General features: G+C 41.2%; 1 protein-coding gene across 1 annotated transcript in view; it reads left to right on the forward strand.

The window, feature by feature from the left end:
- MSH3 (mutS homolog 3) overlaps nucleotides 1-26,008 on the forward strand; it is a 78,308-nt gene that overhangs the window by 46,442 nt on the left and 5,858 nt on the right. The window contains exons 13-20 of the mRNA XM_066614409.1: nucleotides 383-515; nucleotides 3,630-3,817; nucleotides 4,457-4,625; nucleotides 8,258-8,322; nucleotides 12,627-12,743; nucleotides 16,836-16,943; nucleotides 17,218-17,332; nucleotides 17,535-17,692. Coding sequence (XP_066470506.1) covers nucleotides 383-515; nucleotides 3,630-3,817; nucleotides 4,457-4,625; nucleotides 8,258-8,322; nucleotides 12,627-12,743; nucleotides 16,836-16,943; nucleotides 17,218-17,332; nucleotides 17,535-17,692 — 1,053 coding nt within the window. The remainder of the gene's footprint in view (nucleotides 1-382; nucleotides 516-3,629; nucleotides 3,818-4,456; nucleotides 4,626-8,257; nucleotides 8,323-12,626; nucleotides 12,744-16,835; nucleotides 16,944-17,217; nucleotides 17,333-17,534; nucleotides 17,693-26,008) is intronic.

Genomic DNA, 26,008 nt, shown 5'->3' on the forward strand with positions numbered 1-26,008 from the left:
GATCATCCCCCACTGGTGAGACCCACAGCTTGGGAACCGCAGGACTATACTGTTTAAAAAAGAGCAACAAGGAAATATTAGAAGAATAATATCATTAACTGTTAATTCTGTTCTTTGGAGACATGGTGGTGATTTTAAGATATTTTAAGAACAATTTTGAGTGCATTTTTCTTTTTTAATACACTCTGGCTGCAATCTCATACATGCTTACCTTGGGAGTATGACCCACTAAGCTTGATGAGGCTGACTTCTGAGTAGACATGTAGAAGATTGTGCTGTACTCTTTTCTTTCCACCCATCCCAGTAAGTGTTTGAGAGAGATCCAAAATTTCTGACAAAATGCTGGAGCTTTAGTACATTACTATCATTTATTTATTTTCAGTGAAATTAATTCCCGACTTGATGCTGTTTCTGAGATTCTCCTGTCAGAGTCAAGTGTCTTCGGTCAAATTAAGAATCTCCTATATAAGATGCCAGATGTCGAGAAAGGAATCTGTAGTATTTATCACAAAAAGGTAAATAATTGAACTGCAAACAATTAAATAATATGCTGTCATATGTAAATAACAACATTCACAGGCAACATTTTATTAAAATTCAATTTGGTCAAGACCGTACTTGGAGATAATAAGTAAGCTAAAAGAGAAGAAGTTGTCAACACTCCTGAAGATGTTTGTTTATGTGATGGGCAGCCCAGTCCTACCTAACTCCCCTGGCACTAATGCAGCAGCGCTAAAAGGGCATGTGCTGCATCCCACAAGGGAGTTTTGGGTCCAGAGACCTCCCTAAGGTAATGAAACATTTGTTTCCTTGCCCAGGTCAAACCTCTGCTGTCCCGATGGGCCTATTTGGATCTGTGCCAATTATTTTGCGCACAAGTCTGAGTGGATCCAGGTTCAGGGATTGAGACCGGGAAGGGGGTTAGGATATCGGTGGAGCTGCTGCTGCTACCTTCTTCTTCCCATCCTTGACACATCACCTTCCCACCTTGGTGTCTGCCCTGTTCCTCCTCCTTCCCTCTCCACCCACCCCCGCTCTGATTTACTGGTGCCAGAGCCTATCTAGTGTCTGGTGGTGCACTGTTGCAGCCCGGCTGCACAGAATGGCCAGTCATGTTTGTGACTGTAAACCATGCTGCATTCCGGCAGCACAGAATGTGCATTCCGGCAGCACAGAAGCCTAATAGGATTGGGTCTTAAGGAAAAAATGAATTTCTTTTGGTGTTTGGCTTTTAAGCAAGATGCTTTTTAACCTTAATGATTAGGTAGTAGACAGTGCTCAAATTGCAGAGAGATCGGAGGGGGACCCAACCCCCTTAGCTTCTGTGACAGTCTCTTAGCTGCTTTTAGAAAGCTATGGCATACATATTATTTGGCTAGAATTTGGGGGAAATTGTATGGTGGAACTTGTGAATTTTATCAAGCCCTCCTTAGTGGCCTAACATTTCAAGCTATGGAGTAATATTCTTGCAGTCCAATCCTATTACTGCATTGTCAAACACATGTTCCAATGATGCAGAGTGCTTTATGATTGTCCCGAACAGGGACATACCATAGAGTGCAGCCTGGACACCACCACTAAAGGCTAGTGACTGCACCCATGCCCACATGACAGTAACTACTGCAGGAGCCCTGGTGCCAGTAAGTTGGTGCAGGGGACAGGAGGAACATGGCGGAGATTGGAGCGGGGAAGGGGATGTGTTGAGGCCAGGAAGGGGGGTGGTATTGTCAGCAGTGGTGCCACTGATGTCCTGCTTTCTTTCCCAGCTTCAGTCCACCTACCTGAGTCCGCTTGCATGCAAGTCTGACCCAAGACTGAGCAGACCATCAGGGCAGTGAGGACTTACCCCTGGGGAAGGGAACAAATGTTTTCTTACCTCAAGGATGACTCTGTGGCTCGAAACTCCCCCACAGGATGCAACACAGCCTTCGTTGGCACAAGGGGAGTTAGGTAGGACTGGGTTGCTAGTGAAGTCCCTAAGTGTGAAGCAGTTCATGTTAGCTGATGATATTTCAAGAGAAATATCACTTTGCTCGTATAATTTTATCATGTATTTTCCTTCAGTAGTCTAGTAAATCATCATAAAATCTATTCTTAAATTTATTGTTGTTTATATTTGAAACCTGCACCAATCTGAAAATTCACGACAGGTAGTGATTTTTTTTTTTTGCACAAGCAATGCTTTTCAAAGTTTGTGGATGTACAATCACTCAAAAACTGTAACTTGGCATCCCTGCTCCAAGAGATGTTCCTTGATTATGTTGTTGCTTCTATATTAATATATTTTCAGAATTGACAAACATCCAAGAAAGGGGTTATGCGTTTCTAAAAACAAAAAATGTGATACTTGAATTAATTCTACTTCATATCACAGAGCTGACATACAGTGTTCTTTATACATTATATTACAAAATGGATAGTAAATTTTTCAAATGTTTTTCAAAAATGTTGAATCAAAAGGTCTAGGTCAGTGTTATTCAAACTGTGAGGTATGGCTCTTTAGGGAGGTGCCAGGAACTCAAAGGGGAGGCGCAGGATGTCCTCTTGCAGCAATACAGTCACACCCCTGGGCAGAATAGGAGCCCATCGTCTGTGCTTTTTTTTAAAGCCGAAGAAACAGGAGTTGCTCCAAGAGGGACTTCAAGAGTGGCTGCTGTCGCCCGCCCTCTTCTCCCTCTTTTTATGTTCACTGCATGTTGTTTCCAAAGCTTGCTCAGCTTGCAGTCCTTAACCTTCGCTGATTCTTGCCTGATTGGTTCCTAGTTCCCAACCTGGGATCCCTTCTCATCAAAGTGAAATCTCTCTTTTCAACCCCTCCCTCTTCCACTCAATCTCCAAATCTTCCCGCTTTCCTACCCCTCCCCAAATAAAACGCTTCCTATTTTGCCAGTCACCAGGGGGTCTTAAAGTTGTTTCCATGCAGTTGGCAAAGGGGGAGGGGAGAGACAAGCACACACTTTACTTGGCCAGGAGCAAGAAAAGGGTACTGTTTTTAAAGTGATTTATTAATCTTGTTGTTTGACTGAAGAGGAAAGGCTGTATTTTTAAAGTGATGAATCTTGCTATTTGAAGGGAATACTTATCAGCCATTGATGAAGTGATTGCCAGCCCAGTCCTATCCACACTTTCCTGGGAGTAAGCCCCATTGACTCTAATGGGACTTACTTCTGAGTAGACATGCATAGGCTTGAGCTGTGCGTCTCCTAGTATAGGAGCCCTCAGGAACATGATGGGGAGTCATGGCCAACTGCCACGGGGGTCAAGGGAGCCACTGGCCGAAAAGGTTTGAGTACCACTGGTCTAGGTCAAAAAGTTACTCTGACAGTTACTCTGACAGTCAGAGTGTTAAGATGTCAGTGAAAAGCACATGTTAAAGCATGTTAATGGAAATGACACACACAGACATACTTCTCTCTGCATTGGGTGATCAGAATTCACTTTCACATAAACAGGAAAAACTGATGCTGTAAATGTGGTAAGTGCATTCTGATTACAGTTGTGGTTGGTATTCCAGAGAGATGGAAATGTATGTTTTCCTCAAATTGATCTGACTTCAATAATATTTTAAGAAATAATTATGAATGTTAATGATAAAGAAGCCCTGAAGCTACAATTGTTTGTCATTTCAGTGTTCAGTTCAGGAGTTCTATCTGGTAGTTAGCACGCTCTCTCAGTTGGAAGCAGCAATCACAGCACTAATTCCAGCTATACGTACTCAGGTGCAGTCACCCTTACTACAGCAAAGCCTTTTGGAAATTCCTGAATTGCTCAATTCAACAAAAAATTATTTAAGCATACTTAATGAAGAAGCTGCGAAGTAAGTGAGTGCATGATTAATTGCTTGGTATTATACAAGAATGGTGATGTGTTCTTTCTTTAACCTTCAGACTGAATCAGGAAAATCCAGACATCTGCTCTCATGGGGTGGTTTTGTAATCCAAAAGGGCTTTTGTAACCCAAAATGGTTAAGGGCTTGACCCTGAGGAGAAGTGAGTAAGAAAAATGGGTGTAGAATAAAATGTCTGTTAACTCTGCAACAAACATGGAAAACTCACTTTTTAGCACCATTCTTATGAAAACTTTTGCTGCCATGAAATTGTTCATGATTTGGTCTTGTTGGAGCCAGAAAGCAGTCTTGCCTAAAGAAGGGCTTGTTTGCTTTGTTAGAGGCACTGTGTGTCCTCCAATTTGAAAGGTCGATTGTACGAGTGATATTGAAATCCCCAATTTCTGTAGAAGCAACAACCGAAGTTTTCTTTAAGCACAGCAGAGTTTTCTGAACTGAGCAGGCCTATAAGAATAAGACATGATGTATATTTATCCACAAATCAATTCATTTTTTTACTTCTAAAAATTACATTTAAGATGTTGATGAAAATTATGGAATTATTGAAGGAGATTGATTTAGAATCTTATAACAACAACAACAACAACAATTTGGATTATCTATAATTAGAACTGGAGACAAAACCCAGCTGTTCAAGGATCTGGAAGGCTTTCCATTAATAAGGAACAGAAAGGATGATATTCAGAAAGTAATCTGCCAGATGCAACTACACCTTCAGGATATAAGAAAAATGTTAAGTAATCCTTCTGTGGAATATGTAACAGTATCTGGACAAGAGGTAACATAAATGTTTACTTGCTTTTAATCCATTGTATTCTGTTGCTCAACAGAAGTGTTTAAATACTGAGGCATCTTTGTTCATTGCATAAATTGTTCTGATATTAGTAGCGTTTGACTCTTAACATTTTGTTTGTGAAGAATCACTGATTTTAACCTATCCTTTCATATGGTGCGATGTAGTATGAGTTCTTTGAACTCAATAACCAATCTATCAAGAACTTGAAGAAAAAGGAAGATCTCCACAACCGATACCTTTCCCAAAGGCTTTGGGGCATTGGTTCGAAGTAATTGGAGGGTGAGAGAGGCAGGTGTTTCCCACCCATCTTCAGGCGTCTTCCACCACAGTTGAGTGAAGTGCATTCACAGCCTGCCCTGGGTCTCAAACCTTATCTGGGTCTCAAACCTTATCAAACAGAGAGCAAAGATTTAGCCACAGTTTCGTGGCATGCCTGGAATTTTGATACATCCTCTACTTTTCTTTCACCTCTTTCTTCTCTCCCTCTTTGCTACCATAACCTCCCCAATTCTTCGGCTCCTATTCCTCCCATAGCCCTCATGATTTCCCTATGTTCTGCTTTCCCCTTCCTTTGTGCCATTACACCCTCATTAGGAATTTCTCTTTCTGTCTAGAAACCACTAATGTTTAGGGCCTAGTTGCATGAGTGACTGTTACATCCATCGTAAGATATCTATTGTTGTGCCTTTAACAACACTTTCCACCACTTGCATGCCATTTCATGAGCCATTGCACATTGTCCCTTCACACAAAATAGATGTCCCCCTTATGCATGTTACACATATCTTCAATGCACATCTGGTCATAGCTGTACCTGTTTGTGGTTCTGTGGGGTGCTAAATTCCTCACAAAGTGCTCCTTGCTTGTCTTTGTGGTTGTGTAATTAGAGAGCAGCTTAGTAAACTAACCAGCATAGATTCCAGATATGCCTCCACATTTTGTCCCTGCCATAGGAGTCTCTGACCAGTGATGCAAAAGGTGAGTGTGGTGTTGGTTATAGCAAGCCTCCTGTCTGGTTCAGGTGGTCTTGTCTGGCTCCCAGCCTGAGTCTCTATTCAGTGTATTGAGCTCTATACTCAATACCAGCATCCTGGCTTGCTTGAGTGCTGTCAAGGCTTTCCTTGTGGCTCATCCTAGTGCCTTCCCTGGCAAAAGGTTCCTTTCAGCTGGTGAACTCTCCCTCTGGGGAGGCTTGTGTTTATTTTATGTCTGTCCTCCCCCAAGAGGAGTATTTTCCTTCCTGTGGTCTGCTGCAGTCAAAAATGTATTTCTTGGAAGTGTGTGTTTGTGTGGGTGGCATAAAGGGTCTTAAATCCTGAGTGCTGGGATTCCTAATAGTTCTCTGCTTCTTGCTGTCTGTCCAGTAATGCCTGCAGTAGAAGATACTGTGGCATCCCTATCATATGTGTGTGTGAGCGATATCATGGGAATGTTTCCCAATGGTTGGTGGTGGCAGCTGTTGCTGTGTTCCTCATTCCTGGTTACTGCTGTGGGAATGTTAGCTCAATAATGATTGTTAACTGGAACTCTGTTCTGTTTGGTTTACCCTAGTATTGCTTCCCTGGCTGCTGGCATTCAAGCTGGATAGGTTGTGGTGACTGGCTTCTGTTTTGGGATGGTTGCTAGCTTCCAGTACTTAGCGGTAATAATTCTAGATGCTATTATCATGAGGAATAGCAAAAATTTCTTTGAGTTAGGAACTTTACTTTGCATTTGCGTTAAGAGAAACAACACAGATTAAGATGAAAGTCAATACATTAGAAGTACTTCCAAAATTGTAGTATTTTTTTTCTCAGAACCACCAGCAGTGAAAAAGCTAATGTGTTTGACTGCATTTCATTTTAGCCATCTTGAGTGCTGCTTTCTGGAGTGGAAAAGCGGGCTATAAATTCTACTAATAAATTAATTAATTAATTTCCAGCAAGCATTACTACATTTTGTAAATTTTTGGAAATCTTAGGTGTGATAGGTTAAAAGAAAAGGTCATAAACTTTTAACAACGTTCTTTTATAACTAAATGAACTTACTTTTAGCAATTCTAAACCAAATATTACTCCGATCTTATACAGCAACACTAAAACCTAGTGGCACAAACCATTTACTCCTATGTTAGCCTTGTATCTAATGTGATGCAATACCATCTGATAACTGATAGCAAAACATGTTTAGTCTTGCAGCTGGTTCATTTTTTGAATGATGTTAACAACCTTGTAAAGCTCCCGGTCTATCTGATTAGTTCATTTAAGATAGTCATGTAACTGCAGATATTTATAAAATGGTGGAGTCTACTCATTAGCATCTTCCAATTGATTAGAAGGCAAAATTGGATCATTTCAATCCAGTTTTTTTGTCCCATTCTTTTTTTTTAAATTTTAACCAAACTGAGAAACAGACGGAGACATATTTTTTGTTAAAATCCTCATCCATCAAGTCATCCATCAAATATAGAGGGATTTACTTGGCAAAAGATGTTACTTATATTATGAGCATGCTTTCTTTAAAGAGATAAAGAATAGATTTTAAGGTAACGAATTCTCTGCCAGATACCAAATTCAAAACTTCAGGGTAATTCTGTGAGTGTGTAATAGAGGTAGGGAAGGATGGCCAGCAGGATGCATCTAAATAATGTTTCACTCCCCCCCCCCCCACATTTAGGAACATAGAGCATGAGAATCTTGGAAAATCAGATTGCTTTGTTATGTGTGTCATGGCCCAATCCTATGTGGCCATAGCACTGTGGATGTATGCCCTTTACGGTGTCATAAATGCCAGTCTAGAAGCGTGCGTAGCTAGCCACCTGCTTTTTGGACCACTGATGGTAGGGAGGACCCCACATACAGTGGTGGCAAAGAGAAGCCCCACTGACTCGTCAACTGGGTTGGTGGAATGGGGCAGATGGGGTAGATGGAATGTGGGCATGTTGGAGGGAGGACAGGATGGCACCAGCATGAGCAACTTGCACCAGATACTATCCCCTCTGGAGGCAGTTGACATGCCTCTTTTGTCTCATCAGACTTACACCAACTAAAGGGGTGGCACAGGTCCAAGGAGACCCATTAGTGATCACAGGGCTTACGGAAGGGTAAGGGAAAATGTTTTTCTTTTCCCCTTCCAATCGTCCCAATTGGACCCCTCCCCCAATAGCATGCAGCAGAGCCCATTTTGCCATGGCTGCCTACTATGGCAGGGGAAAGGATAGGATCGGGCTTTAAGTCTTGATAGGCTAGATGCAACCCTTGCATCATAAAATATGTGCTTCTTTGATTAAATGGGGGAGATTTCATCAGGGCTCAATCTAATCTTGTGGTTTAATCTTGTGGTTACATGTGTATTCATCATTCAAGTTTCCTAACTGTATTGTACTGGCATTTTAGTGGCTATTGTATTGCAAAATATGGCATGCTGTAAAAACAACAGAGAGTATTTTGGCACCTTAAAGACTAAAAAATGATTGAGGCATATGCTTTGTTAAGCTAAATGTGCCTGATAAAATGGGCCCTGCCTGACCTATGGAAACTTATGCCATAGTAAATCTTGAAATTGCTCCAAAATTATAGTTTTTGCAGCAACAAACTAACACAGCTACTCCCTGACATTTAGTTCTATAATTTTAGTTTCAGATTGAAGTCAAGAACACACATATATCTAGCATACCATCTGACTGGATAAAAGTTAGCAGGTACGTAAAGATAATATGCTCTATGTCAGTGGTTCTCAAACTTTTAACATCAAACTTTTTGGAGTGTGAATCTGTCAGGACCCACCAGAAATGCTGTCATGACCGGAAGTAACATCATCAGGCAGGAAAATTTTTAACAATCCTAGGCTGCAGTCCTACCCACACTTGCCAGGAGTAAGTCCCATTTACTGTCATATTCATAGTAGCCTCTTAAAAGTACATATCTGTAACATTTTCCCCAAATGCAATCACATACCATATGACTGCATTTTAGACCATCAAGTCTAAAATATTGAAATGAATGGGAATCCACCTGAAATTGGCTTGCGACCCACCTAGTGGATCCTGACCCACAGTTTGAGAAACACTGCTCTATGTGATTACCATTTATTTTTATTACTGTAATCTAGGAAGCAAATCACTTCCAGAAAAATACTACTTTGGTGAGGAAAAGATTGGAAAATGCTTGGAAGTCAAACGTTTGAATAAATGTTTGGTGTGACAGTATAATTTTTTCTGTAACTTTGAGAACTATGAATACGTTTTCAGTTTTCTTTGCTTAATTATTATGTTTTAGGTGCTATAATATTGTATGTGTATACCTGCAATACTTTTCATGTCTGCATTATGTAATCACATTTATTACTATAAGCAGAATCTAGAGGTGCTGTCTCCAGAGGAAGAAAAACTGTGAATGCTCCTCTAAATTCATTCAAGGCTATTTACCCCTCTATGGATATGATGTCTATATTTGGACAGTTTCTATAATTATTTTTGTTAATAGATCTTTCTACTTGCCTGAAAAAGCACTATTTTGAATAAATGCTGTTTCTCTAGAGCAGTGATTTTCAATCTTTTCCATCTCACTGCGCACTGACAAGGCATTAAAATGGTCAAGGCACACCACCAGGTTTTTGACAATTGACAAGGCACACCATGCTGCCAGTGGGGACTCACATCTCCGATTGGCCCTATTAATAAATGACCTTCCCCCAAATTCCTGTGGTACACCTGTGGACCACTCACGGCACACCAGTGTGCCACGGCACAGTGGTTGAAAATGGCTGCTCTAAAGGCTGCACAGTGTAGTAATGATTATATGCTGCATATGAAAGAACTTAGTAATACATTTTTAAGAAAATGCAAAATGGGCAGCCCAATAGAGTTGGGCTGTCCTGCTGACAGAATGCATGTTCTACTATTGCTGGCTGCTGAAAAACAACCGTAAAGCATGCTTCAGCAGCGCACAGAGTAGTGCTCAGCCTGAGCGCTGGTGGGAAGACCAGAGCCTTCCCACTAACGTTGACGAACTACTGGCCACCACTGGAGCAGGTAAGCCAGTGGAGGCAGCAGGAGGTGTGGGGTGGACTGGGGGTGGGTGGGATGAAACTGGGTGGAGGAGGAACACGGTGGAGAAACTGAGGGAGGGGTGGATTCAGCAGCAGTGGCGTGCATTGGATTGTATCTCCTCCAGAAGCAACTTCTCTGTCTCCTTTGTCCCTTTGAAACTTGCACCAGTGAAATTGCTGGTACAGTCTGGGGAGACCCATTGCAGAGCCAGAGACTTATGGAAGGGTAAGGGGATTTATATCCCTTTTTCCTTGGGAAACCTTCTAATTAGACACTACATATGCCTTTTTGGCATGGCTGTACCTGCAAGGGGAGGAAATGGTAGGATTGGGCTGTTAATCTGGTTTGTATGAACACTTGTTTAAATCAAAAGTCGACCAGAATGATAGAACCCCAATCAAATAACCACCATGTGAATCATAAGACACAATCCATCTGCTTGATGTACAGAACATACTTTTCTGTTTGCTTCAGTGCCCTTTATGTACTTGCTTTGCATGTGGAGAATATGTGTAAGTAAATAGGCAAAAAGAACTCTTAGAGCAGCCCAGTGACTCTGCAAATGCCAAATGTTGCAGTATTATTGGCATGATCAGCTGTTTGGATTGGAAGCAGCATGAGTGCAGGCTCTCTTTTTCTTCCTCTCCCCTCTCCACATGTCCTCACGCTCCTTGATGAGCAGGTCCTGCGAGTCAGTATGATACATTATGTGTACACGGTGCTGAATGCATGCCAGGCAAGCTGGGTGGCTTGTGAGAAGTTGTATCTTTGGAAAATTCCCCAACCAGTTCCACCTTGCTGGATCAGCAAATTCAGACTTGTACACAAGGCCACATTCTGGAGCTTCTTGACTTTGATATAACCAGGAATATTACCAATCACAAAAGAAGTGCTTCAACCTTGACTTGCATCACTTTCCATCACTGCAAATTCAATCATGGGTTGTATACTAATTTTGGTACAGGCCTCCTAAGCACTAAAAGAATCCCTTGCCACACCATCCTTGGAGTGCTAATCAATAGAGGACAACCATCTCCAAAAGAATGGTCCTGATGACTCCCCACCCCCTCCCCCAAATAACCTTTGATTTGTCCTATGAGGATTTTGTCTATAAAAAGTTTCTTCTGGTACTGTTCACCCATGTTGCTATTGATTCATCTGTTGACAGTGGTTGCTGCTGTTGCTCGTAGACTATTTCGGGCGCAATCCTATCTTGCGCTGGAATAGGCAAGCCAAGAGGCTTGCACTGTATCCAGTGCAGGATAAGTGCCCAAAGTGGCTCAGCCAGAGGTAAGGGGAAACTCTTCCCCTTACCTCCAGGTAAGTCACCCTGGTCCCAATGGGTCTCCTCAGACTTGTGCCACCTCCTGAGGTGATGCAAGGAGAGCTGAGCAGCTTGAAGCTGCTCTGTGCTGCTCAGGGAACGGAGTTGGAATCTGGCATAACTGCCAGGTCCCAGCCCTGCCTCCTGCTCCCCCCTCGCCTGCCTGCCCTTCCCCCACACTAGAGCACCTCCTCTCCGCCTCCTCCCCACCCACCCCAGAGCCTTGCATCGGTCAAGCTCAGCTGACACAAGGGTCGGTGCCTCTGTCAGTGTGGAGGCTTAAGTCAGCCTCCGCAGGCCAGCGTGCCTCCGCGTGCCAGCCTAGAAGACTTACAAGGAGGTGCAGTTGTGCTTTACGGCACATTTGCAACTGTCCTGGACCAGCACAAGGGACTGTCAGAATTGTGCTGTTAGTTATTTGCTGGTGCTACATCAAGCTCTCCCATTACTTCTAAGAATAGCTTTATCAGGTAGCACCCAGGTTAGCTATCAGATCACTCTCTTTTCTTTCCAGTATTTTTCTCTTCCTCTCCTCTTCCTCTACTCAGGCTACAGTTCAAGTGCCTGCAGATCCAGAGAGATCCATGAAGAAATATCAAGTGCCCACTTTGGGTCCCTTTGGGGAGAAAGGTGGGATAAAAATATTGTAAATAGATACAATCAATACCAGCTGTTCCCAAACTTACCGCTGCTGCGATGCCCTCAGAACCCAGAAGTGAGTGACGTTGCAAAACTTGTCATATGGTCATGTTACTGCCAATCACTTCTGTCTTCAGAGGCCTAATGCAAGCTTCCAAATAGCAGTAAGAGGGTCAGGTCAGGACCGAGGGCTTTGCACAGCGTACAGATTTTGTGCCCTGTACCTCTGTCCACCATGTTGAGCCTTCTGCTACTGTCTGAGAGGCTTGCAACGTGGTCTTGCTGCCAGGCAGCAGGGAGCCCACAATGCCTGGCAAATGCCTGGAGATGTTCCATTGCATCACGTTGCACAGATTGGGAACCACTGATCTATACTCTTCCACTGAGGGGTAATGCACTTCCATTTCTTTCCAGTGTTGGCAGATACTGTGCTATTACTGACTGATTTGTTGATTTGTTTTTAATATTTTGTAATATCTTTAATCTAAAGGGAGAGGCAATTAGGCTCTCTTTTTGCTCCATGCCACTAAGGAATGCCCAACCATTCCTCTTATTGCTATTCTCAACTGACAGGAGGGTTGTTGCTTTCCTCAGTGTTGTTCCCCTCCAAACACAAGAAAAGCCTTGCTGGATCAGGCCGAGGGCACATCTAGTCCAGCTTCTGTCTCAGAGTGGTCCACCAGATGCCTTAGGGAGCACTCAAGACAACTTCTCCAGCATGGGTCCTTGCCTCAGGGAACCCCACTGCCTGGTGCTAACCCTTATTTGCTGCAGGTACACTGGTAATCAAATACAAGTAATGGCTGTCTCATCAAGATCAATGCATTGACCTTCAAATGATATGAAGCATACTCTTTTTCTGTATCAAAGTAACTCTATGTGAGATAAATATGTGTGAACCAGTTCTAAGAACAAACCAGTCTGATTTTATGCATTGCTGCATGACTGATTGCTTCATAACCTTGATTTCCTATTTTATTTTCTCTTCTAGCACAAAAGCTGTGAGCCGTTTCCACACTCCTTTTATTGTAGAAAATTACAGACAACTGAATCAGCTGCGTGAGCAGCTAGTCCTTGACTGCAGTACTGAATGGCTAAACTTTTTAGAGTGAGTTTATAAATATGTCTTTTACTATTGAAATAAACCATAAAGTATGTTTTAAATATAAACGGCTTTATATTTATTATTATGATATTACGTCATCACAGCCTCTGCTGGACTGGTTATAGTCTGCAATTCAGACAAGATCCTGGGAATCACAGAGATATCATCATGGGATTCTTGCTGTTCCAAGCAATGCTGCTGCTGCTATTGTATCAGTATTGTTATCAATGTTATTGTCATGGCCCACCAGATATTTGGATTGGAATTTGCACTTTTGTCCATTCCAAAGTCCATCACTATCTTGCTGAATATTTGAACTGTATTTAGTAGTGATTTGATTTCTGCTTGTTTTTCCATGTAATTTCAAATCATTCATATACAGCAAGTGTGAGATTCTTTCAGCTCCTTTTGATATTTCATAACCACAGTTTGTGTTGTTTAGTATTGCTGTTAGTGGTATCAGTTCAACAGGAGAAGTGAAAGTGAGTCTCCCTGGAATATCACACACTTGATGTTTACTGGACCGAGTTCCTCTCCATTTACTGTCAATATTGTCTTCCATTTTTCCATTGCCACTAATACAGGTGGAGCCTGTTTATCCATGGATTTTTCATCCATGGATCTGGCTCAGACAGTGCATGTCTGCCCACTGCCTCTATGGGCTTCAGAATGGGCAGTAGAAGTGAAAAAACATCACTTCCAGTTTTCCAAGAAAAACTGGAAGTGATTTTTTTTTTTTTTTGGCCATGTAAGGCATTCTAAGAATTCTTAAGAATGTCTTAAAATGCCCCCAGAGGTCTTTCCCAGACCTCAGAGTGCCTTAAAAGGCATAAAAATGTCACTTCTGGTTTCCCTCTGGAAACCTCAGTGGTGTTCTTTTGCCTCTATGGGTCATTGTGAAGTCCACGGAGGCAGCAGGCAGATGCACGCTGCCCCTTTGGGCTTCAGAAAACCCTTCAGTTGCGTTCCAATCCCCTTCAGTGGAAGAAAGGGGTAGAAAATCACGGATTTGATTATCCACGATTTTCAGTATCAGCGAGGGGTCCAAGAACAGATCCCTCGCAAATACCAAGACCCCACCTGTAAAAAATTTCTGATATTGCTACTTATTTTGAATATTTCCAATGTTTTTTCAATCTATATGCCTGGCAAGGAGTCAAAGACCTTCTTATCAATCTTATCTTCTTATCAGTCCATGTCACATGCAAGTTTGTTTTTCTGTGCTTGCAATTGTTCAATACTTTGTCAATCAGCAATTGATCCTTTTTCCACATGAGTTTAGGCAATTTCTCTTTTGTTCTTTGGGTAGCAGATTGTTGGTATTTAAATGTTTTTGAATTTTGTTTGCAGTTACTCTGGTGAACAATCTGAACATTGTTGTCAAGCATGCAATTGGCCTGTAGTTGTTTGCAGTTGTCTTTTCGTCTTTTGTTATTAGCACTGTTCTTCCAGTTGTCATCCAATCATAAATTTTGTGTTTTTTTCAGCATGCTGTCTAATTGCTGCACTAACCTTGGGTGCAAGCTGATTAGATTTTTAAGCCAAAATTTGTGTGCCTCATCTTTTCCTGGGCTAACTAGATCTCTTTGCTCATTTGGTGATGTCTTTTGCAGTGATTATCAGGTCTGGCATCACACTGGGCTCCAATTCACTCTGAATGCCCTTAATCCAGGTTGCTTGTGTTTCATACTTTTTGGGATTGTCACACAGACTTTGCCAGAGAGTGATAGTTATCTTTTTATCTGAGAGTGCTTGGGTTACTCTGCATTCCCCAGTGAGAATGGACTTTTGTAAAATTCTTGTTGGTTGCATTGAAACTGAGTATTTTGTCTAACCTGATTTAGTCATACTTCATATCTTGTTATCTTTTAAAAGTATTATTCTTACAGTATTATGATGATGCTGGTGACGATGGTTAATCATAATCCACCTGGTGGTGGCTGATGATCTCTAAATATCAAGTCTTTCCCAAGAACATAGAACAGTGGTTCCAAAGTCTTCCTTAGGAGAACCACTTAAATCTTTGTGGGGGCAGGGAGATTGCAGCAATGTGATCACCAGAATTGCACAGATGCCCTAGGATCATGCAGCTGCAGGGAAAAGAGAGGGGTTTTCTGGCTTACTTGAAGCCAGAGATAGGCTTCCAATCACAATTTTTATTATTTTTGAGGCTTGAGGAGCCCTGTGGACTTGTCTATGGGGCTCCCCAAATCCCCTTGGAGCCCGTTGCTGGCTTCAGGAAAGCCAGCAACCCCCTCTCTTTTCCCTGGCAGTTGCAGATCCTGGGGACTGTGTTGCTGCAATCCTCCTACCCCTACCCCTTAAGGGACCAGAGCTCAGTGCATCCTTGGCTGGCGAGTTCCTTGGTGACCCACCAGTTTGGGAAGCACTGACCTAGATTTTCAGAGGTATTTATGTAGGCAGAAGTTAGGTACAACCTTGTTATACTTGCATTTTTTATACACTGATTTTACTCAACACGATTGGCACTGCAAATGAGAAGGAATGTGTTGATCCCTGGAGAAGGGGTAAAATGCATCCCTTTAAAATCACAGTTTAAAAAACTGCTTTTCTTACTGTAGTAGAGAGACAGTCATGCAAGTGATTACAGGTATAATCTAATTATCCATGGATTTTTCTATCTCAACTGATGAGAAGGGTCCTTTAAATTTTTGTCTGACAATACTTCAATCATTCTCTCTCCAGGCACTTAGAACCCTCCCTTTCCCCTGAGCATGTGAAAGAATGCAAGTCATTATCACCTCCTTCATTATTTCCAGGAGAGAGACTGATTGCCTCTGTGTGCATTACAAAGGTCAGCAAGGCTGTTTTTAAATTGCCTTGCAAAGGGACTTGAATGAGTTGAAATCCTGATTCTTGTATGCAGCTGGAGTACAATTCAGTCTCCTCCTCAGTAGAAGAACTTCAATCGATATATGAATTAGTAGGGTACATGGAAAAGAATTGAATATATGAATTAAATTACCCTTAAAGTGTTTCTTCTTAAAGCTTTCACCTCACTTTCATGGAAGCATAATTAATTTTTAAAGTGCCTAGAATTGCTAGGTGCTGTACAAAAATTAAAAACAAAAACAGTCTTTACTGACTATCTGAAAAAGAAAACCAGACACCTAAGGTCTGAAATGAAAGTACAAAGTAGGGAGGGTCAATCTATAAAAGCCAGAATGAAGAATTTGCTTTACTTGAATGGAGAACCAGAGTAAGATGTCTGCAATCAGGTGGAAATGCATTTCTGAGGAAGGAAACTGCACGGGGATGCAGGCATGAAGGAGTAATATTACAAATATCAGTGCATGGTCTGTAAGGAAAACTAAATCATGGACATTCATTGGAAGGTCAGTAGTTCTGTAAGAAAGAAAAGATGTTTATATTCTGATATTTATATTATTTAATATTATGCTGCAGTAACTTATAACTGAAATAGCTTATAACTACTTATTTATACAGTCTAAGGATTTATATTCTAAGGATTTATATTCTCTTTCAAATGGGTGCTCCTCTTTTTAGCAGGTGGAAAGTAACTAGCCTACCTCACCCCAGCAGTGTCTTTTCTAGTGGCTGCCTGCTGGTGTTCTTTTGCATCTTTTTAGATTGTGAGCCCCTTTGGGACAGGGAGCCATTTAGTTATTTGATTTTTTTCTCTGTAAACCGCTTTGTGAACTTTAGTTGAAAAGCAGTATATAAATACTGTTGTTGTTGTTGTTGTTGTTGTTGTTCCACTTTTCTGTTTAAAAAAAGGCAACTAATACAAAACATGTATAAACATAACACAGTAAACATATCACTGAAAAATACAAAAAACACAACAGTTCTACATTTGTCAACAGCAGGCTAAAAATAAATAACTTTAGTAAATAAGATTTGCTAAATCAGAGAGGTGTTTTACCCTTTCATTATGCCCAGTTGGCATGCCCTTCCTATGCGATCTAATTAATTTTTGCTTAATTAAAAATATATAGGAACCTGGTTTAAAAAAAGAACTAGTGGCCACACTGGATAATGCATATATTAATTTTTCGTTCATTAATTAATTTTTCATTTATCTTCTTTTCCTCCCTACTTACCCATATGTAGTTGTTTTTGTGAATGTTATCACTCTGTCTCCAAAGCTATTGGTCACCTAGCAACCGTGGACTGCATCTTTTCCTTGGCCGAAGTTGCTAAACAAGGAGACTATTGCAGGTAATGACTTTCTGAACAATGGTAGAATATCAAGGTCAGCTTTGTTTGTTTAACGAACTACAAAAAAACGTATTGTCAGTCAAGTGATTGTCATATTTGAAGACACAAAAAATATCCACAAGATTAGACTGTGTGGCTTCCAGATAGAGCTGGTGGAGTAGCACTGCATTTAGAATGTGCCCTGACTTGTTTCTGTCTGGAGAAGATAGAAATCTAATTTTAGACTACTCATTCCATACTCTGTTAACAATGTACTATAACATATTTTTTTCAGACCAGTCATAACAGATGAGAGGTCAGAGATTATGATAAAAAATGGGAAGCACCCCGTAATTGATGTGTTGTTGGGAGAGCAAGAGCAGTATGTTCCAAATGATACATGCTTATCGGTAAGTATAAGGAATCAGTAATAGATCAGAAAATCATATAGCTGTTCCAAAAAAATGACCAGTGGTTCCTCAGTGGCTCTGTCTCTGGCATCTCGGAAGCATCTCCCTCCCAGGCAGGCAGGGCAGTTTACCAAAGCTATGTAATATAAAATCAGCCATCAATTTCTTACAAGTATTTTAATTACCATTTTCTTTTTTTCAGACAGATGGTCAAAGGGTAATGATAATTACTGGCCCTAACATGGGTGGAAAGAGTTCCTATATAAAGCAAGTTGCTTTGATCACTGTTATGGCACAAATTGGTTCCTATGTACCAGCTGAAGAAGTAAGAATTGGCACTGTGGATGGTATATTCACCAGGTGAGCTGTCAAAACTAAGTATAACATCAAGAGCACTGTTAGCACAGGTGTACTCGCAGAATTAATTTTTCTTGATCCCTCCTTTTTACTGTATCCCCATGAAAAGCTAATCCAAATGGTCAAGGGGCCCTTAGCAGCCGTATGGATTATGCGGTGGAGGTGGGGAATCCTTAGAAACTGTTGATGGAGACACTTTCTGCAAGTGGAGGTCTGCTTCCAGAAGTTGCCTATGGCTTGTTTCTGAGAATTCCCCCCCACACAGCATTTCACATAACTGTTGAAGATTCCTTGAACATCAGAAATGGTTTTTCAGGAGGCTTCATTGAGGAGCCTCAGGGAGGCTCAGGCTCATTGAGGTCAGGGAAAATTACTTGTGCTGATGCTGTTATGCCAAAGCCGCTCTGGCTTCCAAGTATGTTGAAAGATGTGATATACTTGAAAATAATTATAATGATTCCACTTAATCACATACTTGTTTTTAAGTGTACCATATGTATCCACACACTGCTGCCCAAATGTTTAGTTTCATACCCAGCACTGCTCCTAAATTATTCTGGCCATCTGCAGCCAGGGTGCTTTGCATTGCTTCAGCTGATGGCCCAACTGCGCCCATTTCCAGAGAAGGAAGATCATCACACGTTACGATCATATCCTGTTCACACTACTGCAGTGCTGTATATGTGCACTGCCTTGAAGCTTGTTCAGAAACTGCAGGACTGAAGTATGTTTATGATGTCATCATTAATGTGAAAATGTGCAAAGGTATACAATAGGTAGAATGTTGTATGATCAAGTAATGGACATGGCAAACCTGGTTTCTGCTCTCTTCTCAGACATTACATAGGATTACCACGTGCATTTCAGTGAAGACAATTTACTGCAGTCCCGGTTTCCTGTCCTTACAAATGGGATGAACAGTTATCTCAAAGAGTTATTGAGAGTGCATTAAATAAGGACTGCATTGCACTTGAATACATTCTGTTAATAATTTCACATTATGGTATATCCTAATTTGCATAAGCAGAATAAAAGATTATGCAAAGGATCATCCTCACTCCATCCTGCTCTGCTGAAAAGTCTCTCCTAGGGGTTGGGAGTAGCAGAAGGAAAGGAGGCTCCCCAGAAATAGGACACAGGCTTCTTCTGTGACTAGAGTTGTCAGTATCAATGTCAATTGGTAGTAAGTTAGAATCGGTTCAAAGTTATGTTTAAGAAAAATGTTAGTTTTGCACAGAAGAATAAGAAAAAGCAGATAACACCTGAGCATCTACTTTATATAGTATTTGACATGATGAATATTGCTGATTTATCTTGGAGAAGGGTAATAAGATAATCATTAAAGGTGAAAACCTAATAGATTACTAAAATTATATCCATTAGGCCCAAATCTTAACCTACTTTCCAGCACTGGCATAGCTGTGCCAGTGCAACTTGTGCTGCATCCTACAGTTGGGTGGCACTCATGGAGGCCTCCTTAAAGTAAGTGAATGTTTGTTGAATGGAGCTGTATTGCCCTTATATTGGTGCTGGAAAGTGGGTTAGGATTGTGCCCTTAGTCTCACACACACAAAAAAATCAGCTTAATTATCTTGACTGGACCTTATCTATAAAACATTATGCAGAATGGATAAGAAATTCAATTAAAGTGTATCATATTCCTCTAAAGCAGTGGTTCTCACACATTTAGCACCAGGACCCACTTTTTAGAATGAAAATCTGTCAGGACCCACCAGAAGTGATGTCATGACCAGAAGTGACATCATCAAGCAGGAAAATTTTTGACAATCCTAGGCTGCAATCCTACCCAAACTTATCTAGGAGTAAGTCCCATTTACTATCATTGTTAACAGAAAATATGTAGCAGCTTGTTAAAAGTACAGGTCTGTAACATTTAACCAAATGCAGTCACATACAACGGTAGCATCAAGTCTAATATATTAAAAATAACATATTGAAATGAATGGGGACCCACCTGAAATTGGCTTGCAGCCCATCTAGTGAGTCCTAACCCACAGTTTGAGGAAAACTGCTCTAAAGTCACATAAAATGAAAAATGGTCAGTGATTAAAAGACATAAGTGCTAAAAGATATATAGCGTTAATGCTACAAATGATAGATGTTAGGGATTCCAATACTGTGTCATCTCCTAAATACGTAAAAGTACAATTTTCAAAAGAGTTGTATATTTATAAAATATAGTTAAAATTTTATAGTTAAAATATATATAAAATTTATGTGAAAGCAGTTTAATATTTTTTGATCAAACATTAGTAGACACGCCTCTCATAAAGCAAAGTATAAAAGCAAAGTATATAACAGACCCAAAAGAATACTATGGGTGAAATCCTCTACACAGTGGAACTCGATTCTGAGTAGGCATGCATAAGATTGTATTGAGTGCAATCCTAAAACACCCCTTCCTAGCAATAAATTCCATGTAACGCGATAGAACTAATTTTGGAGTAAATGTGCATAGGATTGGGCTATAAAATATGGTTCAAGTGAGAACATAGTGATAGACAAAAATAACTACCTTTCAGTGCAATAGAAGTAAAGGTATGAGTTTTGGAAAAGGTATCTCAGGATTACTTACTGCACATATTGGTAGTAAACAATTTCGCCTTTCTGTGACTCATGATAAAGATGAAAAGCTAAAGAAACCACGTTGTGAAGTTAGTAAGCTCAGACTTCTTCCCAAGATACAAAGGCAGTTGAGGATAGCAGTGTTGGGAACTCAAGTCAGTGACTTGAACTCAAGTCACAAAAATGCATGATTTTGGGTGACTGCGACTCATGAATCGCTCTTGTGAAAGACTCTGAAAAAGAGTCAGGGCTCCCCCGACTCAGCACTTGTCCCCATACATGCTGACTCGAGTCTGCCTGTATCTGGGGGTGCTTGCTTACTGTTTCTGCGGCATGGAAAACCTCATGGGGCAAGCATTCTAATAGGTAAGCAGCAGGGAGTTCCAGCTAGGAGACAGGGAAGGGTTAATGTGAGCGGGAGGGGGGAGGTGGGACTAGGCTCTCTTTTCTCATGTCTGATAGGAAGAAAGGAATAGATGATCATTGGACAGAGGATGGGCGTTCTCATATTTCCATTGGCAGGAGGAGGAGCCTCACTGAATGACCAGCTTCAGTGGGACGACTTCTGAGTAGGGCTGCAAAGGATTGGGTTGTCCTGGTAAGCCTCCCAGCTGCTGCTTGTGACCTTCCTCCCTCTCATCGCTTCTGTCCCAGCTCTCACTTAGTCCCTCCCACCCCCTCCTGCCCTGTTTACAGATGGAAGGGAGCAGAAGGGCAGTGAGTAAAGAGAACTCCAACACACACACTCTCCGGCAGCAGCCCTGTTTTTTCCACAGCAGACTTTTTAAAGGTGGGGGGCAACACGATTCAAGTCGATTAGAGTCACTAAGAGGTGACTCAGAGACACGGAAAGTGCCCCCGTTTGGACTCTTTTACAAGTTGAGTTGTGGCAGGTGGTGACTCAACTCAAGTCAAGCCACGCTGGGTTTTCCTATCCCTGCGGGATAGCATTTCTTCTTGGAACATGCATGTAAAGGAAAAGCCTATAGAATAATAAGTTCCCAAATAGGCAAAAAGAAAACGAACAAAAGGATAATTCAGGCAAGGAAGACTGGACTTTTGAAGCTGACTTGCTTCAAGTGAAGAAGCTAATTAAACTCAGTGACCCATCCTTAGAACCAAGGCCACATGAGCATTCACTGAAATATAGCATTCTGGTCCCCTGAGCATTGTCATCCAGCAGAAGAGAACTGTGTTACCAAAGATTCATAATAACGCAGTTCAATAGTCTGTTACATCTGTAATCCAGTTTTGATTCAACAGCCATAACTAGGGCTGACTAAAGTAGAAATAATTTGACAGTGCTGCTTATAGCCAAGTTTCTACTACCGCTTCTAGCAAGTTATTCAATGATGATGGCTAAAAGTTCATTTTTATTAGCATTGCCCACATTATTGAATTTCAGGATGGTTCCTGTTAGAAGCATCGAGAGGCCTTCTGGCATGGGGAGGTTGTACACGATCTCCCCACACCTTAGAAGGCCTCTTGGATACTCCTGAAAAAGTACTTCTCAGTTGTGCCTGGGAGGTCCTCTGAAGCCCTTCATCTGCAGGCTTGACATCCTTGGATATTCAAATGTGCAGGTGCCAACACCACAGATAAGGAGGGCCCATTGTATCCCAATGCCAGTGACTAGGCAGGCTCAAGATTAAACTGTAAAAGATTTATTAAAAGAAAACTAAAAGATTTATTAAAAGAAAAGGAAAGATAAAGGGAATAACAAAATGAAACGAACAAGAAAAAAGAGTAAGGAGAATGGAATTTGGCAGGGGAAAAGGTTAATGCTTTTCATTTGATCATTCAGTCTGCCAGCAGATTATGCTAAGGCACTGGAAAATCTCACACATGAACTTTAACTCTGTGGCTAACCAGAAATTTTTGAACAAGCGTTGGAAACGCTGTAGCACAGCTGAGGGTAGACAAATTCTAAAACGGCAGGTGCCAAACCCTGGCCCGCAGGCCAAATGTGGCACGCATGAAAACCCCTCCCTCGCATGAATGGAGCTTACTGTTCCATGGGGGAGCCTGGTGCCTCCGATCTCCTCCAGACTTTTTGCCATCTAGTTGCTTCCACATTCTGTTCCCCCAGCAAGCTCTGCACCTGGATTTCCGGGCAGACGTAACTGGCCTGCACGATGTTTAGGGGAGATGAAGATAGCAGGCTCCCCCACAGAACGCTAAGCTCCAGTCATGCCAGGGAGGGGTTTTTCAACATAGGGAGGCGTTTTGGGGCAGGGGGAGGGCGGGCGTTCCTGGGGATGAGTGGTTATGCCGGATCCTGATCCCATTCCCAAGCGACGCAGAGCAGCCTCTGACTGCTCCGTTCTACTTGGATTTGCACCGCCTCCTGAGGTAGCGCAGATCCGAGTAGACCCATTGGGGCCAGTGCAGTGCAACACAGGGTAAGGGGAGAGTTTTCACTTTGACTTGCGTTATGCCGATTCTGGCCCCAAACTTGTGCTGGCCAACCTGCTCCAGCACAAGTTAGGATTGCACCCTCACGTTTTCTGCTTTTTGTTTTAGAGTTTCTTTTATGCAGTTGCATGTGATTGTCACTGAATAGTCATATTAATAATTAAGGGCTACATCAAATAATCATTTCCCCTTTGTGCTTCAATGTATCCACTGAGTATATTTTCTTCTGCAGACTATCTAATCCAAATGTAGAAACCAATCAAACAAACAGTGCTGCAGTGGTTTTATGAAGAAAATAGTCCCTATTGCTTATCATGTAATAGGATCAAAAATTCCAACTGCAGTAGTATCTCTCTGTAATAACTTTGCTAAGGACAAAGCTAGCACAGGATTTTTGATGACAAATATTTTCAAAATCTGAAAGAATTAGTTCGTTTTAAAATTGTTTGTTGAATTTAGTAAATTTTAGGTCTTAAATTATATAAAGCAATTTCTCAATGTATGTCCTCTGCCATGGTCCACCTATTCGAAGTACCACCAGAAGTAACTGGTGATGACATCATTGCCAGTTATTTCTGGGTTGGAGGTAAGATGTGACATAACAAGCGCTAGTAAGAGGCTCAGGGTGGATGGGAGTATGGAAATGCATGCTTTGGAGCCTCCTACCACTGTTTGTTGTGTCGCAGATCCTGGTTTCACTGCTAGATGGCCAGTGTGTAGGGGTTCTGCGAGTACCACCAGATACCTCCTCAAGTACCACTGGTGGTACTCGTACCACTGGTTGAGAAACACTGATATAAAGTGATTTTTTTTGTAGGAATGAGTTGGTTATCTCAGAAATTGTGTAATTGCTTGTTTTTAGAAAGACTGAATTTACTGTGCGTTGATGAGTCCCTCATCAATACTTCAGAGAGTCATTATACTGGATCTCTTCACACAATTTACAATACATATATTAGTATGTATTACTATGTGTGTTAAAAATTGTTTGAAACAATTTCTGTGGCAAGGGAGTTTTTAGTTCTTATTTGCTTATTTTATTGATAGCATTTGGACAGAGACCTGTAAGAAAATGCATAGTCTAGTGAACATAACTATTCAGAATTAAATGAATAGCTGAAAGGTTGTGCCAGTAGGCTTACTTGAAGTTGGACTTACTTGAAGAATTTTTAGCTACAAAGGTTAGTAGTAGATTCTGTCCAAGCTTTGATGATATGCCAGCAGATGTGATGTGTACTGTTGCACTTCCAGATAGAGCTGGAGTTTCTTGGTGCCTGTTTCCTCTGGTGGTGTTAGGGTGGGGGGAGACTGGTTTTGTCTTAGCAGTAATGACCTTTGTGGATCATACTCTTTTTCAACTTCCAACAAAGCTACATTCAGTGCAAACAAAATAATATGAATTCAGTGTATGGTGGTTTGTTGTGCTACTTGCATTTTTGGTTAGTATGAATGTTATGTGAAAATCCCCCTTTTTGCATTTTAGCTGTGATTTTCTCTATATATATCTGGTTATGTTATTATGGACTATAATATCATGCAAGCTAAACTGTCCTCCCAGCATACAGGCCACATTTCCAGGACTCTGGTCAAGCCACAAGCTCATGGTTACACAACCACCACCACCACCACCCCCACAATCACACATTATTCGAGAAAGTCTTGTGTCTTAATCCAATCACTGTTTAAGCATATCTTACATTACTTTATGCAAACTTGAACTGCCTTCCATGATTTTGGTGTTGAAATTCTGTTTCTGATTCATTGTATTGTTTCCACTCAGTCTTTGTCTAGGAAGCCAGCCATAGACCACATTGAATTTTGCTGATAACTGACATCCTGATCCGCATTCAAATGTTTACATATTCCAAGCACCCAGTTTTTGTGTTAGCAATCAAGCTACCATCCAGCTCAGCACTGTCTCCCAACCCCTTTTAAGTGAGGGCTTCCTCTTACATGCTCTCTCTCCCTCTCTCCAAGGCCCAACACATTTGTGTTGTGTCAGAGGGTCCTCTCCACAGGACTCTCCCCCCCAACTGCTCTACAGGACAGGTAACTATTTTGCACCTGCAACTTTCTCTTGCGCCCCCCCACTTTTCTCCCCTTTTCTCCCCTTCTTTAGTTAGCAGCTGGGATTGGCATAGCAGGGACCCCTAAAAATCCTTCCCTACAACCCTTCCCTTATCTGTTTTCCTCAGATGCACCAAATACTCTTCACACACAACCACCATGAAAGCTAGGTAAAGTGGATTCAAATATTAGGACCAAGAAATATACACTTATCATTTCTCCATTTGCAGTAAGTTTACCTTTGTGTTTTCGTAATAAAACTATAATCTTTTATTGAAAGTTCTCTCAGTCTCCTCTTTAAGCAAAAGGGAATTTCTCTGCATTATGCCGTCTTGTTATCCAGCCTACGATCCTAATGTTCCAATAAGGGCAGTGTAATAATTCCCCTAAACAAAACAGCCCTTTTGGTAACATGAAAGTTAGCCAACACCTCACTTCTCATTTAAAAAACAAAAACAAAAACTTCTTCTAAGCCTACCTTTTATTTTTTTAAATTCTAATACTATAGTCCTCATCCTGTATGCATCAAGATTAGACTTTGTGCAATTGGTACAGAACAGTACAGATAATATATGGGGATTAAAACTTCTTATTTTTCTTTCTGCATTCTTATGCAGTGTATTCATATATCATTTGAATGGTTTATCAGTGTTGGATGAGGCAGTAGATTTCTTGTTTCTTGTGAACAAAAGCAGTAGAATTGCTCCTTGTCTTACACAAGGGTTACATTCCAGATACAGTGTGTAAAACGGAAATCACATATACTCAAACCTATCTTGAAAATCCCCTAACATTGGGAAAATATACTCTCTTTAAAAGTTTTGAGCAGTAGGTGGGAACAGCTTCATTCCCTGATCTCACTCTGGGGAAGGTATTTAGTAAGTGGAATGGCAGGCAGAATTGCCTACACTATTTAAACCACTGTCTTTCTTTTTTTCTCCTTCTTCTTTTGGGTGGGTGGGTTTCCTGACTGCATAGAGTTGAATTCGTGCAAGTCAACTGCATCTAAGATGAGGGGCAACTGTATTTGTTTATACAGCTATTTATGAAAATGGTTAAAAGATAATGGCATTAGGAAGTTCTGAAAGTCAGGAATTTCTGAAAACTGAAGGTAGATGAACATAACAAATTGCTGTATAAGATTCACAGCCTCCATGACAACAGTAATTGAGGTAATGGATTTGTATTGCTGCCTAGAGGTTCATGCAGTTTCTAGCACCCTGAAAAACAGTGAAATAAGCAAAAATGCAT

This window comes from Tiliqua scincoides, chromosome 2 (genome assembly GCF_035046505.1).
Source record: "Tiliqua scincoides isolate rTilSci1 chromosome 2, rTilSci1.hap2, whole genome shotgun sequence".
NCBI lineage: Eukaryota > Metazoa > Chordata > Lepidosauria > Squamata > Scincidae > Tiliqua > Tiliqua scincoides.